The sequence below is a fragment of the Periplaneta americana genome, chromosome 7 (genome assembly GCF_040183065.1).
Source record: "Periplaneta americana isolate PAMFEO1 chromosome 7, P.americana_PAMFEO1_priV1, whole genome shotgun sequence".
Lineage (NCBI taxonomy): Eukaryota > Metazoa > Arthropoda > Insecta > Blattodea > Blattidae > Periplaneta > Periplaneta americana.
The window spans coordinates 6,903,665-6,922,096 of NC_091123.1; the positions used below are offsets into that span (position 1 = coordinate 6,903,665).

At 37.7% G+C, this 18,432-nt stretch overlaps 1 protein-coding gene across 3 annotated transcripts in view; it reads right to left on the bottom strand.

Moving 5' to 3' along the window:
* Positions 1–18,432, bottom strand: part of LOC138702845 (uncharacterized) — a 277,446-nt gene that overhangs the window by 59,560 nt on the left and 199,454 nt on the right. For all 3 annotated transcript variants that reach the window (XM_069830191.1, XM_069830190.1, XM_069830188.1), the window contains exon 2: positions 1,572–1,713. In XM_069830191.1, the coding sequence (XP_069686292.1) occupies positions 1,572–1,713 (142 nt within the window). The remainder of the gene's footprint in view (positions 1–1,571; positions 1,714–18,432) is intronic.

Genomic DNA, 18,432 nt, shown 5'->3' on the forward strand with positions numbered 1-18,432 from the left:
ATCCCAGAAATATATAAATATTTAAAGAAAATAATCTGCCCTCAATGGGGGTGACCATAAAGATCCAGAATAAAAGCACTGCAGAATAATTTAGGAAGACAGGAATTGTTTAGTAAAAATTCAGAGAAATGCAAACCCAACACAATCATCAATGACCAAAATATAAATAGTAACGTAATATTTGGACTGAATCCTTAAAAATATCCAACAAACTTTTTTGAATTTCAAAAAATCGGAGTCCGAGTGCTTTCAAAATATCACATGTGAATTTAGGGAGTGTGCCACGTGCACCTAACAAAAGATCAGAAACAGTCCACTGACTAGTGGGAATGTTATATTTCTCACTTAGATAAGGGATGCAGGACTCATAAATGGATTTCTTCTCCTCATCATCGTGTTGTGCCTGCAGGGCATCCCTCTCGAACCGGATTGTAGGATCAAGGACTAATCCCTTAGATTGAGTCCGGTGGATGGCTACAATATCTGCTCTTCTGTTCGAATCTAAGGATGAAACGCAGTGGATCTCCTCGTGTACCTCCCATCCACAACGCTTGAGGACATCAGCAATACCGGTCCTGGCCTTATAGTGTCGATTGTTGTGCAGCAGCTCCGTTTTTCGACAGAATCCAACACGTGACCAAGAGTTTCCGTCTCGTAGGACCCATGTTTATTAGACATTATTTTCTTGTTTTGATGCATACTAGCACCTTCTTTTTACTTGAAGCAAGTAAAGCGATCGGTTTGGAAGTAAATCCCGAAAAGACAAAGTATATGATTATGTCTCGTGACGAGAATATTGTACGAAATGGAAATATAAAAATTGGAGATTTATCCTTCGAAGGAGTGGAAAAATTCAAATATCTTGGAGCAACAGTAACAAATATAAATGACACTCGGGAGGAAATTAAACGCAGAATAGATATGGGAAATACTTGTTATTATTCGGTTGAGAAGCTTTTATAATCTAGTCTGCTGTCAAAAAAACTGAAAGTTAGAATTTATAAAACAGTTATATTACCGGTTGTTCTGTGTGGTTGTGCAACTTGGACTCTCACTCTGAGAGAGGAAAATAGGTTAAGGGGGTTTGAGAATAAGGTGCTCAGGAAAATATTTGGGGCTAAGCGGGATGAAGTTACAGGAGAATGGAGAAAGTTACACAACGCAGAACTGCACGCATTGTATTCTTCACCTGACATAATTAGGAACATTAAATCCAGACGTTTGAGATGGGCAGGGCATGTAGCACGTATGGGCGAATCCAGAAATGCATATAGAGTGTTAGTTGGGATGCCGGAGGGAAAAAGGCCTTTAGGGAGGCCGAGACGTAGATGGGAGGATAATATTAAAATGGATTTGAGGGAGGTGGGATATGATGATAGGGACTGGATTAATCTTGCTCAGGATAGGGACCGATGGCGGGGTTGTGTGAGGGCGGCAATGAACCTTCGGGTTCCTTAAAAGCCATTTGTAAGTAAGTACTAGCACCTTCTAAAATATTGGATACTTTTTTTAACACCCTGTATTTATGAATTGGAAAAAAATGAATCCTCTGCCTGAATGCTGCCTCTCACCTGAACAGAGGCCTGGAGGGCCGCGCCGCAACAGCTGGAACATCCTCAGCAGGTGAGATTTCAACACCTTGGAGTTGTCTGGAGGCGCTCAGGTGTCGAACTGCGGAGAATGGCGCTTGCGGAGACTCCAGCCAGCAGGCGCCTGTGCCAAGAGAACAAACCATTGCATAACCAGTGTGAACGATCGACGAGAAGAGAAAGATGACTGTGCAAGAGCGACAACCGGGAGACACACAAGAAGACCTATTCTTTCTTGACTCTCAGTATCCTAATTGATGAAAATTAAGAGGGGGAAATTCTTTCGTTGACATATGGGTACTATCGTTTTTATTTGTTTATAAAGTTTTTATATCAGTTGTAACCTGAGCTCGGAAGTTGATGATCTAAAAGTCAAAGAAAAATGTCTTATAACTTACTTACTTACTTACTGGCTTTTAAGGAACCCGGAGGTTCATTGCCGCCCTCACATAAGCCCGCCTTCGGTCCCTATCCTGAGCAAGATTAATCTATTCTCTATCATCATATCCCACCTCCCTCAAATCCATTTTAATATTATCTTCCCATCTACGTCTCGGCCTCCCTAAAGGTCTTTTTCCCTCCGGCCTCCCAACTAACACTCTATATGGATTTCTGGATTCGCCCATACGTGCTACATGTTCTGTCCATCTCAAACGTCTGGATTTTATGTTCCTAATTATGTCAGGTGAAGAATTCTTTATTGGGTTATTTTACGACGCTGTATCAACATCTAGGTTATTTAGCGTCTGAATGATATGAAGGTGATAATGCCGGTGAAATGAGTCCGGGGTCCAGCACCGAAAGTTACCCAGCATTTGCTCGTATAGGGTTAAGGGAAAACCCCGGAAAAAACCTCAACCAGGTAACTTGCCCCGAGCGGAATTCGAACCTTGGCCACCTGGTTTCGCGGCCAGACGCGCTGACCGTTACTCCACAGGTGTGGACGGTGAAGAATACAATGCGTGCAGTTCTGTGTTGTGTAACTTTCTCCATTCTCCTGTAACTTCATCCCTCTTGGCCCCAAATATTTTCCTAAGCACCTTATTCTCAAACACCCTTAACCTATGTCCCTCCTTTCAAAGTGAGAGTCCAAGTTTCACAACCATAAATAACAAGCGGTAATGTTACTGTTTTATAAATTCTAACTCAGATTTTTTGAGAGCAGACTGGATGATAAAAGATTCTCAACCGAATAATAACAGGCATTTCCCATATTTATTCTCTGTTTAACTTCCTCCCGAGTATCATTTATATTTGTTACTGTTACTCCAAGATATTTGAACTTCTCCACCTCTTCAAAAGATAAATGTCCAATTTTTATATTTCCATTTCGTACAATATTCCCGTCACGAGTCATAATCATATACAGTACTTTGTCTTGCAAAATGACCTTAAATTTCTGAAAATATGACATTAAAATTTAAAAAAATTACCATGATTTTAATAGTAAAATACAAATAAAATACTTTACTTCCATTTGTGGAAAATACACTGACACCAAACTCAGTATCTATGTATCGCAAAGAAAAACTTTGTTTGCTTTGTTTTACTTTCGGCATTTCTACGTCATCACTTGTGAGATACAATATTCTGACTGTGGGCACTACGGCTGCAGTATTTATTCTGTTGCGCTGAATGAGTGGAAGCACGTAACACACGTGATCAGGAGTCAAGGCCGATGTAACCGTAAGGAAAAGTCTTGTAAGACGCAATCGAATTGCGTAAGCAATCTGCAGTAGGTTCTCGAATATAGACTACGATTACAGTGTGAACAATGTCCGTTCATAAGCAAAAAAGGGCAAAAATGCATCAAAATGTAAAACATTTCCTAAAAAGCGATCAATAGACAATAAAATACCGAAAAATAGAAATAAAAAGAAGAAAAAAAGAAAAGAAAAGTAGACTATATTAGATCGTGTTGAATTTGAAACGAGTTTGTATAGCACCCTGCGTTGAGTTTGGTGTCTCAGAAAAAAATATGATATTCCATCAACTTCTGGTCCCTAGTTAAATTTGATTTTAAAGTTTTTTCATAAAGTTATTGTTATTATTATTATTATTATTATTATTATTATTATTATTATTATTATTATTGCTGTCTTTGTTGCAGCTGTTGTTTATAATGTCAATTTTAATTACTGTGTGGCATCTGACAGGTATTTTCAATTCTCACGGTAACTCTATCTATACGATTATAAATTTATTTTAAAGTTTTCAATCATATGAGTTATCATTTTTTGCAAAATTATTATTTGCTAATAATCTACATCTTACGACCTCAAGACTTAGGTCTATTTCATTTTTTCATTTCATTTATTATAGTACATAGATCTTACATTAGCAATGAAGCTTTAGGATGTGGAATAAGTAAAAATTTTACAAAATTGCAATTACAATTACAATTTTTACAAACTTTTACAATATTCTACAATTTTTACAATTTTGCAATTATCTACAATTTTTTTCCAATATTTTGGCGAGATGTAGTGAGATGAGGTGAGGTCCGAGGATTCGCCAAAAGATTACCTGGCATTTGCCTTATGGTTGGGGAAAACCTCGGAAAAAAACCCAACCAGGTAATCAGATCAAAGGGGGTGAAATGAAGTGAGGCCGAGGACTCGCCATAGACCATCCGGCATCAGTCCCACGGCTGGGAAAAACCTCGGAAGAAACCAATCAATTAGACCAAACAGGGGATCCAACCCAAGCCCGAGCGCAGCTCCGGATCAGCAGGCCAGCGAGTCTGCCGACTGAGCTACATCGATAGCTCTACAAAAAATATACGGTACATAGCCAGCCAGATTATTAAATTTACAAACGCTAACGATTATTCATCAGTTGAGCTAGGCCTAATGCATAATATGAAATCTGGTTTATAAAGAAGTGCAATAATAGAATAAGTAACTAAGTAAATAAATAAATAGATTAATCAATGAATGAATAATCTAATGAATGAATAAATTAATGAATGCATGAACCAATCAGTGCATGACTGAATAAGTCAATCAATCAATCAATCTATGGATGAATGAATCAATGAGTTGATCGATTGATTTTATCGACTGATTTATTGATTGTAGTGTGAGAAGAAGAATTATCAATTAAATAGTATGCCTACACGATGATTATCGCGTCCTTTCAAGGGCTCTTGGAACTCGTGCATGGCTCAATGTGGTCTGCCTTTGCCGTCCACCCACAAAGCGTGAGAAACAACTCCTAATATTCGTTAAACCGAACCTGACACAGTCCGCGAGACGGTACAGTTTTGCATACTGATTACAGCGTTCAATAGCAATACATAATTTCTATTTTTCATAACCGGTTGTGCACGACTCTAGTACCTATATTATTTACGGAAACCAGTCTCATAAGATAAAGTCCGAAATCAGTGCTGTTCACACACACAGACGTGCGTGGTAGATGTCCCAGAAGAGCTTTGCCATCGACAAGAACAGGTTTCTCGGCTTTCCAAGTTGAATGTCTTAATTCCCTCTATCACAGTATTTTATCACAGCAGCCAGGGCGAAATGTGAGCGCTGAAATAAAATGTCCAGCTGCGAAACGGCAGAAATGTTCGTCTAGAGCGCGGTTCACAAGGTGCGCGGCCTTTGCAGCTTGTGTCTCCATTCGTAGAAGAGGACTAACTTCATATCCAAAGCGGACATTTTGGCGAACGAGGACGGCGTTTTTTTAATTGGTTATTTAACGACGCTGGATCAACTACGAGGTTATTTAGTGTCGATGAGATTGGTGATAGCGAGATGAGGCCGAGAATTCGCCGTAGATTACCTGGAATTCACCTTACGGTTGGGGAAAACCTCGGAAAAAAACCAGCCAGGCAATCAACCCAAGCGGGGATTCAACCCGCGCCCGAGCGCAACTTCAGATCGGCAGGCAAACGTCTTAATCGACTGAGCCACACCGGTGGCTAGGACGGTGTTGGAGAAGAAATTTTCCTTAGAGTAGTTTCGTTCGTCCTGCCATGATTTTGCTATCCCAATCGCCTTTTATCACCGGGAATCAATTACGCCCTACTGCGTTCACCAGGATACCATCTCCATGAGAATGGTACGGCGAACGTACATTATAATGTATGTATGTATTTATTTACACTGCAAGTGGGCAAGCACCCGGTGGCAGTGGTATATACAATATTAACAATACACAATAAAATGATAAGCAATACACAATAAAATTTACAATACATAATACAATTTACAACACATATACAATTTTATACACAATACAATAAGAATACACAATACAATTTAACACAATAATAATAAAACATAAAATAAAACACCTAATTTTACAACACAACCTACATAATTATGTATAGGTCCTACATAAATTTCAATAGTCTTTCACTTTACTCTCATCTCATTCCCTGTAGTGGCACTATGACGCATTTCACTGACACTTTAGCACACATTTCACTGACACTCTGTAACACATTTCACTGACACTATAGAACACATTTCATTGACGCTATAAATTATCACTGATCGGAACTGTTCACTGCACTGTAAAACCATAACTTCACTGACTCACCTCGCTTCACTGATACAACAGTTCAAATAAGTCAAATAATGAAGTCATAATGAAGCAAATAACAAGAAAAATACTGACGTTGGAGACTATGTATACTGATTCACAGATAATACCACAGTCTAGTATATACAGTCACGAAGCTTGAGTTTTGAGGGTGCTAGAAACAATAGACTGTGACGGTACTATTTTGCATTGCCTGTAATGAGGAGATATTAGCGATTCTAGTGGTGAGCAACTATCTAATGTTTGCATATTTACTACGTATTAAACTTCGCGACTGTATATACTAGACTGTGATAACAAGCTAGAAATACCACTGCACACATCATCTCTGTATTCCTCATCTTTCACTGTTGCTACTTTTCTTCACTGGAATTCTTTGCTGCCTGAAGTCAAGGGCTGCCGAACTTTGATTTCTTTTAAATATAAATTAGAAGAATATCTTATGATGAGTCGTCAAGTCTAATGCGTTGAGAATATTTAATACAATGGATTCCAGTGTGTTTATTAATTTTGTTTCTTATTTTTATTTTGTACACTTAATTTAAACGTCTTTATAATATTATGTAAATATTATTATTATTAGTATTATTATTATTAGTATTATTATTATTACTTACTTACTTACTTACAAATGGCTTTTAAGGAACCCGAAGGTTCATTGCCGCCCTCACATAAGCCCGCCATCGGTCCCTATCCTGTGCAAGATTAATCCAGTCTCTACCATCATATCCCACCTCCCTCAAATCCATTTTAATATTATCCTCCCATCTACGTCTCGGCCTCCCCAAAGGTCTCTTTCCCTCCAGCCTCTCAACTAACGCTATATATGCATTTCTAGATTCGCCCATACATGCCCTGCCCATCTCAAACGTCTGGATTTAATGTTCCTAATTATGTCATGTGAAGAATACAATGCGTACAGTTCTGTGTTATGTAACTTTCTCCATTCTCTTGTAACTTCATCCCTCTTAGCCCCAAATATTTTCCTAAACACCTTATTCTCAAACACCCTTAACCTATGTTCCTCTCTCAAAGTGAGAGTCCAAGTTTCACAACCATAAAGAACAACCGGTAATATAACTGTTTTATAAATTCTAACTTTCAGATTTTTTGACAGCAGACTGGATGATAAAAGCTTCTCAACCGAATAATAACAGTCATTTCCCATATTTATTCTGTGTTTAATTTCCTCCCGAGTATCGTTTATATTTGTTACTGTTGCTCCCAAGTATTTGAATTTTTGCATCTCTTCAAAAGATAAATTTCCAATTTTTATGTTTCCATTTCGTATAATATTCTGGTCACGAGACATAATCATATACTTTGTCTTTTCGGGATTTACTTCCAAACCTATCTCTTTACTTGCTTCAAGTAAAATTCCCGTGTTTTCCCTAATCGTTTGTGGATTTTCTCCTAACATATTCACGCCATCCGCATAGACAAGCAGCTGATGTAACCCGTTCAATTCCAAACCCTCTCTGTTATCCTGGACTTTCCTAATGGCATATTCTAGAGAAGAGTTAAAAAGTAAAGGTGATAGTGCATCTCCTTGCTTTAGCTCGCACATATAGGCTATTTGATTCCAACAACATTAATATGTATTCCACTGTATTTATTTTTATTTTATTAGGTAAATTTTTATTTAACTGCCTCTTTTGATATCATTATGTAAATCGTATCTGTATGCAATTACTTAAATACGATTCAGTGTATGTTGAACTATGTAAGCAAGTTTTAATCCTGGTGGAGCGTACGAGAAGGCCCTGCGGCCTTAACTCTGCCAGATTAAATAAAGCCTATTATTATTAAATTTGTTGGTTATGTAACGACGATGTATCAACTATTTGGTTATTTAGCGTCAATTTCTTTTTAATTTTATTTTATTGGGCTATTTTACGACGCTTTATCAACATCTTAGGTTATTTAGCTTCTGAATGAAATGAAGGTGATAATGCCGGTGAAGTGAGTCCGTGGTCCAGCACCGAAAGTTACCCAGCATTTGCTCGTATTGGGTTGAGGGAAAACCCCGGAAAAAACCTCAACCAGGTAACTTACCCCGACCGGGATTCGAACCCGGGCCACCTGGTTTCGCGGCCAGACGCGCTGACCGTTACTCCACAGGCGTGGACTTTAGCGTCAATTGGTTGGTAATAGCGAGATAGTATTGGCCGAGATGAAGCCTAGAATTCTCCATAGATTATCTGACATTCGTCTTACTTTTGGAGAAAACATCGGAAAAAATCCAACGAGGTAATCAGACAAAGAGGGAATCGTATCCACGCCCGAGCGCAACTCCAGATCGGCAGATAAGCGCGCCAGCCGACTGAGCTACGCCCGTGGCGTCTTCTTCTTCTTTTTCTTCTTCTTCTTCTTTTTCTTCTTCTTCTTCTTATTATTATTATTATTATTATTATTATTATTATTATTATTATTATTATTATTATTATTATTTGTTCAAGTGGGAGTTAGAAAACTAAAGTCTGACTGAGAAAGACTTCACCGACACGGTCTGGGAAGATCGAAGCTATGACCAATGTGATTGGACACGGGGCGACAGCTGTAAAGCTCCAGATTGCGGTAATAAAGCGGCTGGTGGTGCATGAAGCAGCGGGCCGCGGATCACGACCGTCCGTGTTATCGCGGCATCTCGCGGATTGTTTGCTACGCCCGATCCGGGCTGCATGCGATATCGGCTCGCTCCGTTATACTCCGGCGACGCGGCCATTTCTTCGTCGACCGGGCTGCACGTGTCCTTAAAGGAGGGCTGTCCAACTCGAAATGATTCCAGGGAAGAAATTGCAAGAAATAATAATGTAAGAGGGTAAAGTATTGTAGTTAGCAACTGATACTACAAAAAGTTCACAAAATATATCACAAGACAGTGTATTTTTCTTAGAATTAAATATATAGGCCATTGGCGACGGACAATTTAAGTCGTAATAGTACAGGGTGGTTCAGAATCTCTGCACCAATCTTTGAGGAATGATAGGTTTCGCATGGAGCACCATTTTCTCCCACGCGTCGTTTACGAACTACGCCATCTTAAGTTATGACACAATGAATTACTTAATTTCCTTTATACAGTTTACAGCAGGTGTTTGCAGGTGTTAATGTACAGTTTACAATTCTACATATCGTCTACAGTAGCTGTCTAAAGTGTCCACCTTGAACAGCATTGCATTCATAACACCGTCGTAGCATTGACCGCTGAACTCTTTCCAACATATGGGGTCTCTGTGAAGTTGGTCAAAAGCAGCGCCTATCGCACAATAAGTTCCTCTCTGGTGTTAACTGAGGTGGTGTACTCTTCACATATACCCAAAGAAAAATCAATGGGCGCTAAGTCGGGTGATCGTGTTGGCCACGCAAGTGGTCCCTTTCTCCCTCTCCACCTTTCCCCGTGGGTTTTCTTGAGTTGCTAGAACCATATGTCCCTTCGCATCGCGAGAAGTACATTCCCCATTAGCATTTTGTTCAAAATGGAGGGCTGATTTCAAGACATGACATCGGAAAAACAGTTGACGCACGAATAATGTTGTCAAGCCACCACTTATTACACCAGCTATTCGTTTATTCAAGTTATGACATCTACAGTATATACAGGGTGAGTGAGGAGGAAAGGTACATTGTACAGGGACATCATTTTATTTTTATTTCAATTTTTATTGTACCTGAGTTTTTGAATGTACTTCACTCCCACCCCTTCTACTAGTAAACTTCCAACCGTTCACGACACAGAGCCGAGGGCGCGTAAGCAGTACTGAATTAGTGAGTATAGTACGTTCCAGAAATATGTTCGCGTTTTCCAGTGACGAAAGAGCTTTCAATAATGAATCATATTTTCGCACAGGTATTGTCGTCCGTTTGCCTACGTCGCATCCCGGTTTCCCCTCACCTGCTTCTGTTCGCCCCTCTGTAAAGTAATAGCTGGGCTATCTTAGCTCTTTTCTGAAAACATTAATTTCTGTTAGGAATTGGACGTCTACGTAATATTATACAACTGTTTAAAATAACTTAAATTAACTGTCACGTGATTCCCCCCCCTTTCTACGACCCTGCGACAAAACCACTTGAACGGACAGTAGATAGCATTTCTGAATAATTTTATCTTTTCGGATCGGGCAGAAGTGAAGATTGAATTTACAGTAAGTAAGGTACTCTTTTATAGAGTAGGTACAAAATTATTTCAACATCAGTTACTCGTACGAAGGACGAAAATGGTAATTGGAATTAGGTACAATAGTCTATAGTGTGATAATATGCGCAAAAGAACTGAAGCCTGTATCGAAATGAACGATCACCATTTTCAAAAATGTGTTTAAATATCCGTATTATAATTATTTTTCAATTTAACTTCATTCTCTATATTGTACGCTAATGTGCTGTAACAGTACAATATACATTGCATAATTAATACGTCCGAATGGATAGCTCAATTCGTGAGTAAAAACACTAAATGTTAATACAGTACAGTATTTTGATTAAACAAAAACCTAATGAAAATTATCAAACTCAAAATTGCGATACATAAATGGATGAACTACTTTTCTTCCCTCCTATACCTAGTAAAGTGATTTGTATTTTACGCCAGTATCATCGAACTCCAGTCGTTGAAGGGGGTAGCAAACGGTGTTTCCTGTTTCAATCGTTAATAGAAAGGTATAGCCAGATTGATATTAAAAATGTTAGTAAAAATAAAATGATGTCCCTGTATGAGAGGTGATAATATTGGTGATTCTGTTCTTAACAGTATCTAATATACAGCGGTTTGAAGATCACGGGCGTCAGTCTCATGTCCTTCATCACCACTCTCATGCGGAAGCAACCAAAACGACATTAAGTTGTAGTAGGGTCAATGAAATTATCCTGCGCGTTGGATCTGTCGCGATGGAGTCATTTATTGGCCACTGAGGTCACCCGACCTTACTCCATTTGATTACTGTGTGTGGGGTTTGGCTTGGGAGCAAAGTCTACAAGCGCAAAGTGGAAACAACGGAGGAACTTCTCGCTTGAATTTTACATGCTTGTGCTCAAGTAAAGGAATGTCCGAATCAGCTCAGATCAGCGACACAGCAGCTTTCTACAAGAGCTGCAAAGTGTGTTGAAGTTGACGGTGGACTTATTTAACATGTTATGTAAAGAAAAGCACACAATTAAACAGAACATGAGGTAACTATGTTTTAATATACCGTACTATCACCTGCACTTTTCCCGTTTCCCGTTTCTCATTGTTTCCATTAGTTTTCTCCGAAATAATTAAGAACAGAACATATCTGTATTGTTTGGGTAAAGGGAGATAAGTCATAAAAATGAGTTTGGAGATAAATGAAAATTATGGCATTTTGTGGCAAATCTCCTGTAAGATCTAAAATAGTAATAGGAAACAATATCATAGAACAGGTAAATAAATTTAAATTTTTGGGTGTTACCTTATCTTATAAAGGAGACTATGATCAAAAAGAAAAAATAGAAAAATTTAATTACATAAATGGAACAATAAGAAGAACCCTGAAATCAAAAGCTAGAAAAGATACATTGTTAAAATTTTATAAGGTGATGTCAGTGCCCAGTTTACTATATGGAAGCGAAACATGGGTTATGAAAAAGAGAGATGCCTCTAGATTACAAACAAATGAGATGAAATTTTTGAGAAGCGTAGCAGGTTACAGGAAAATAGAACATAAAAGAAACGAAGAAATAAGAGAAGAACTTGAGATATATGAATTAAACAACAAAATAGAAGAATATAGAAATACATGGATGTCTCACATTTCAAGGATGCAGGAGGACAGGATACCATATAAGTTTTGGAAATATAAACCTCGGGGAAGAAGAAATATTAGAAGACCTGCCAAAAGATGGATGGACCAATTTCAGTAGCTGCTACAGAAATCAATTTCCTAATGCATGAAGGATGATGATGTTGAAAATTAAACTTGGAATCCTTATTGCAAATAATTTTCTACACAAATAAAACATATCAACTGCTAGTATTCTTTTGAGTTTCTCACTTATATAATTCTGTGGCCGGGAGGAAAAAGGTCTTAAGGAAAATTTTATACTTTTCAGGAGAGCAGTAGAAAGATTGAAATTGGTGTAATTATAGAGTTTTTTTAATTAAGAGATTTTTCCTGGATATTATTTGTTTCTATTTCTTCTAAAATAGATAATGTTGCTCAATTAACCATTTTCTTGATTATTTCCAAAAATAGCTGCACTTAAGCCCTTTTAAGACTAGAAGCCAAACTGAGTAGAAGGGACTATTAAACATAAGACCTTTTTCATGTCAAAATAAATGAGAAATGTAAATTATTAGGAATGAAAAATGGGTCTTAAACAATTATAGGACTGTTTACCCTTGTTCTTAAAGATTTAATAGGAAAGGGCATCAGTATGTGGTAAAATGGCTAAAATACAAGTTAGACCTTTTTAATAGGGAAGCATGGAAAGTAAACATGTAATGGTATGTAAGGAATAAAGTATTAAATATACTTAAGTCCTTTATTCTGTGTGTGCTCGATTCAAAAAGTACTTAGGACATTTGGTAATGCTCTATAAATCCAGTCAGGAGTCTTATTTGACTTTATCCGTTTTACCAGATTGTAGAGAATTGTTTCCGCTTCCAGAATATATAAAAATCTCATTTTCACATTTCACTGACCTTTTTCCTCCCGCCCACAGAATTTAACTTATGTGTTCATTTTGGGAAAAACATTCCATCTGCACAAAAAAAGACTTATCCTCCTTTATCCGAACACCACAGATATGTTCATACGAGTATAAACATTTTTGTTCAAAATCACCGATATTATTACCATTCAATTCATGTACCTTTCCTCTTGACTCACCCTGTATGTGTATAAGTATGAAACCTAAGAACGAATATTGGAGAAAGCGACTTTTGACCCATCTTGTAATACTGAATTCCTGAATTATTGACGATCTATGTCTGAGTTATTGATATACTAAAAATTACTGGTTGACTGACTTACTGGTCATCCTATGACTGGGTAACTGTAGTATCTATCTATATATATATATATATATATATATATAATTTGAATGGGTAATGGAAATTACGGGAAAACGGCTGGAATGATTTTAATAAATGACCCCTCATTTCGAAGCTTGGAACTCAAAGTTTTTCGGAAAAATAGTAGTTTTCAGTGAAATGTCAATTTTTAAACATAATTTTCCTATTTTCCGAAGTCCATCTGTCGTCAGTTTTGAGAACTAGCTAATAGCATTCACGGCCGACTTGATATATCCTTCGCTTTTTTGTAAAGGAGAAGCGAAGCGAGCATCAAGTCGGCCGTGTTCCATTTCAGAATAAAACAAAACACACACTACAGTAAACAATATTACACGAAGGCCATGATCTGCAAGAATGCTGACATATTTAGAGCTCAAATTAAATTGGTTATTAAAAACTTAACTTACTAAAAATAATTTACAGGTTCGATTCTGTGGTGTGTAATTTTCTGGGTACAGCTGTGTATCGGATATTAAAAACTACAAAACTTGAGGTGGTTTGATGACATTATTACCATTAGAAATGAAATATTATTATAGTTAATGCCATGATGTGACTATTTTTCATTAATTATACATATTAATGCTATATTGATGATATGAAAGTGAAACGTTTTGGGGTTATATAAGTAGATGTAGAGAACAACTTAAATTAGATTTTTATTTCTATATTTTACTGAGTGGCGGCTATATAGTATATGTAACTGAAAGCTATAAAACTTACGTAAGATAATAATATTATTAAAAATCAAATATTTTTATAGTTATTAATCAAGTGGGGTTCGGTGTTTTTCATATATTTAATGGCGGTGTGGTGCAGATATTTATATGCGTGGTTCTCTTCAGTATTGGCTCGAGAGAGAGTATCTTTCATTATTATGGAAGCAAATAACTTTCAGAATGTCTGGTATTCTTCATTGAAAATAAATCTGAAAAATGTTTATTTGAACGTCTAATGAACTTAGTTTGCAGCATTTGCTGCACAAGCCACTACTTAACTCCAGAGAGTAAATGAATGCAGTATCTCAGACATGCATTTTCGTAGACAAATAGAACGGTTATGGTAGTTTCCCAGATTCCGTGCAATCTGAAATTAGAGTTAATGGACGAAGATGCATTATGTAATGCATAACAAGACTCGCCGAGCCAACTGAGCCGGATGTGGTCGACAAATCGTGTTGCTTCCGCGCCTGCAGCGGAACGAGTTTCAGAGATGCACAGCACTGACTAGAGGACGGGCTAGGAACCCTCTCGAAACTTTGAATACCAGTACTCGATACTTTTTATTAAATCATTTCTCTATTATCATCATTACTATCATATCAGTGACTCCGTTATAAAGTTTATATCGTCGGTTTCTTGGTAAAAGTGACCAAGTCCAAAATGCAAAATTGTTGGAAAAGGGCCATTTAAAGGTTTAATGATCCATCCAAAGATAACTGTACTTCTTTAGATGTTAGTAATAAGTTATTTTGAAGGTAAATGTGCTATATTATTAGTTTTTAATATAAAATTATGTCTTAAATTTTCATAATGCTTGGAAGCCTTGGAATGTGACTTGGTCACTTTTACCAAGAAACCGACGATATGTGCCTCGTATATCAGAGTTTATAATTTTATTTTATCTTCTGTAATTCAATACACCACTTTGAGAGAGGAACATATGTTAAGGGTGTTTGAGAATAAGGTGCTTAGGAAAATATTTGGGGGCTAAAAGGGATGAAGTTACAGGAGAATGGAGAAAGCTACACAACGCAGAACTGCACGCATTGTATTCTTCACCTGACATAATTAGGAACATTAAATCCAGACGTTTGAGATGGGCAGGACATGTAGCACGTATGGGCGAATCCAGAAATGCATATAGAGTGTTAGCTGGAAGGCCGGAGGGAAAAAGACCTTTAGGGAGGCCGAGACGTAGATGGGAGGATAATATTAAAATGGATTTGAGGGAGGTGGGATATGATGGTAGAGACTGGATTAATCTTGCACAGGATAGGGACCAATGGCGGGCTTATGTGAGGGCGGCAATGAACCTTCGGGTTCCTTAAAAGCCATTTGTAAGTAAGTAAGTAGTTCAATACTTCACTTTGAGAGACGAACATATGTTAAGGGTGTTTGAGAATAAGGTGCTTATGAAAATATTTGGGGCTAAGAGGGATGAAGTTACAGGAGAATGGAGAAAGTTACACAACACAGAACTGCACGCATTGTATTCTTCACCTGACATAATTTGGAATATTAAATCCATACGTTTGAGATGGGCAGGGCATGTAGCACGTATGGGCGAATCCAGAAATGCATATAGAGTGTTAGTTGGGAGGCCGGAGGGAAAAAGACCTTTGGGAAGGCCGAGACGTAGATGGGAAGATAATATTAAAATGGATTTGAAGGAGGTGGGATATGATGATAGAGAATGGATTAATCTTGCTCAGGATAGGGACCAATGGCGGGCTTATGTGAGGGCGGCAACGAACCTCCGGGTTCCTTAAAAGCCAGTAAGTAACGTAAGTTCAATACTTACTCAAACAACTAGACTTCATATCAGTATGCGGACATTTTCTTTTTTACTCTGTTCAACTTTAAGCTTTTTGAAATCTTCTACGTTTCCTTTATAGTCCAGATCAGCTTACTTAATACCCTGGGCGAAACCTAACCATTTTTCCACTGTTACTACCTATGCTAGTGAATTATAGTGATTTTCTAGCTCTCAGGTTGAATTTTCTTTTACCAATTTCGTTTCGAATTTCGGGTACTGGCAAATACTACAACTGGCAGTTATTTTCTAAATGTTATATTGACGGGAATAATTTCGGTTTGCAGTAAAGAAAACTGATGAAAATGCAAGTACCTAAGCTTGTGAATTAATACCGGTATTAATATTAATAGCAATACATAATTTAGTTGCCTGCCGATCCGGAGTTGCGCTCAGGCGCGCGTTCGATTCCCGTTTGAGCTGATTATCTGGTCGATTTTTTTCCGAGGTTTTCCCCAACTATAAGGCAAATGTTGGGTAATCTATGGCGAATCCTCGATCTCATTTCGCCAAATATCATCTCGCTATCACCAATCTCATCGACACTAAATAATCTCGTAATTTGATACAGCATCGTTAAATAACCAAATAAAATAACAAAATAACAATAATAATTCAGTTGTGTTGCGTTGTGATTCCAATTCAACTCTATATTCAAATAAGTGTAATTAAATAAGAAATATCTTATAAACCTACTTGGTATGAAACATGCACATAAATACAGGGTGTTTCCGAGGTGGTGTTACAAACTTTCAGGGATGATGGCGAAGGGCACAAATATCAATTTGAGATAAGGAACCATTTTTTTGGGTTATTTTACGACGCTGTATCAACATCTAGGTTATTTAGCGTCTGAATGGAATGAAGGTGATAATGCCGGTGAAATGAGTCCGGGGTCCAGCACCGAAAGTTACCCAGCATTTGCTCGTATTGGGTTGAGGGAAAATCCCGGAAAAAACCTCAACCAGGTAACTTGCCACGACCAGGATTCGAACCCGGGCCACCTGGTTTCGCGGCCAGACGCGCTGACCGTTACTCCACAGGTGTGGACAATAAGGAACCATGGTCCGGAAATGACTGAGTCGAAAGTTATAAGCAAAAATGGAATTGTAATTTGGCACCACGTGCCCTCCTTCCCTTAAGTTTTGGAACAGTTGTGGAAAGATGGTATGGGCCGGATGTCTCCTACTTGGGTACTTGACCCGATACTATCTGTGAGCTTGTCTACTGTTCCCATTGGCTCATCCGTATTCGAAAATCAGGTCTGCTTATTCCGCTTTCGTGTACTCCTCCATTTCACTAGGACTGATCGACTGGACACTGCAACTTGTATGCTCTCTGACCGGCCGAATGAAAACCGGTTGCAAGCCCTATAGTCCGCGTATTACCCTGAGAGTTCTGCAACCTCTCAGAACGATATAATCTGTTGAAACTATTTAATGATGAAAGTGAAATTAATGATGACGAAATGAACCCGAAATTCCAACGCCGAAAATTGTCCAGAATTTGCTATAAGATGGTTGAGGAAAACACCAGAGAAACCCCCACCAGGATTCGAACTCGGACCCTCGATTCGAAGTGTTAAAACATAAAGAAATTTCCTGTAATTTAGATTCCCGCAGCAGTATACAGAAGCACGCAAGCACTGAACTTCCTCGTCGTTATGGAGTCATAAAGTAAATGTCTGTTTTAGTCAATAATCGACGTTTTCCTCGTCAATTAAGACAACTGCATGCTGCAGTGCACATCACCCGTGCCGGCCGGTCTCTTTGTGCAATTGTATTCAATTTATTGCACGGCTCCTCGCAGCTTCTGATTCCCAATCTTCGTCTGGAGTCAGCGAATCGATACCCGGACTGAATATTTTATCACCAGTCGTGTCCCTTCTCAGCTTTCCTGCTGTTTCATTGTGATCTAACAATTAATCAGATGCCTTTACCCTTCTTCTTCTTCTTCTTCTTCTTACTCTTCTTCAAGTAGGCCTATACCGTAGAAGAGGGTAAAGTCGATCAAAATTTTGCAATTTTTTTATTGATATTAAGGTTATGCAATGGAGCGAAGTTCCTCAGAAAATAGCATTTTGTCGTCATATCCTTCACTTATGAAGACACGTTACAAGAATTGAATTACAATCTATAAAAAACTGTTTTTTTTTTATTTGACTTGTGATCGAAGTTACCTGCTTAAATAGGGTAAAATCGATCATCATTGAATTTTTAGTTTAAGATCGATTTTAAAATATTGCGGAGTAAAGTCGATCACTGTTTATGTTTTTAAAAAACAAATTAAGTGTATTACATATATTTTATTTGTTATAAGGGGTGTAAAAAACAATAATAATCTTCAAGCATTATAAAGTTTACCTTTTGTTACCGTAAGCATACTATTCGATATAATTAGGCCTATAAGTCTCCACTGTACAATCGTGATTATGATTGCCAACTTATAAAACATAAAAACACATTTTAATACTTCACATACCAACAAATAAAGATTTAAGAATTCAAAATTTATATTGAAATACCACCCTTCAATTATAATCTAATATGCAATTCAACATTGCTTAGGTTTATATCAGATGTTATTTGAAATCTTCCCCTCCTCATGTCACTTTAGAAACTACGTTGTTCCCATAGTCAGGTACAGAGGGGTGTACAAAATATGTTCCTTTGGCAGTGCTTCTCTTACGCAAGAAATTCACCATAATTTCGTCTTCCTCTT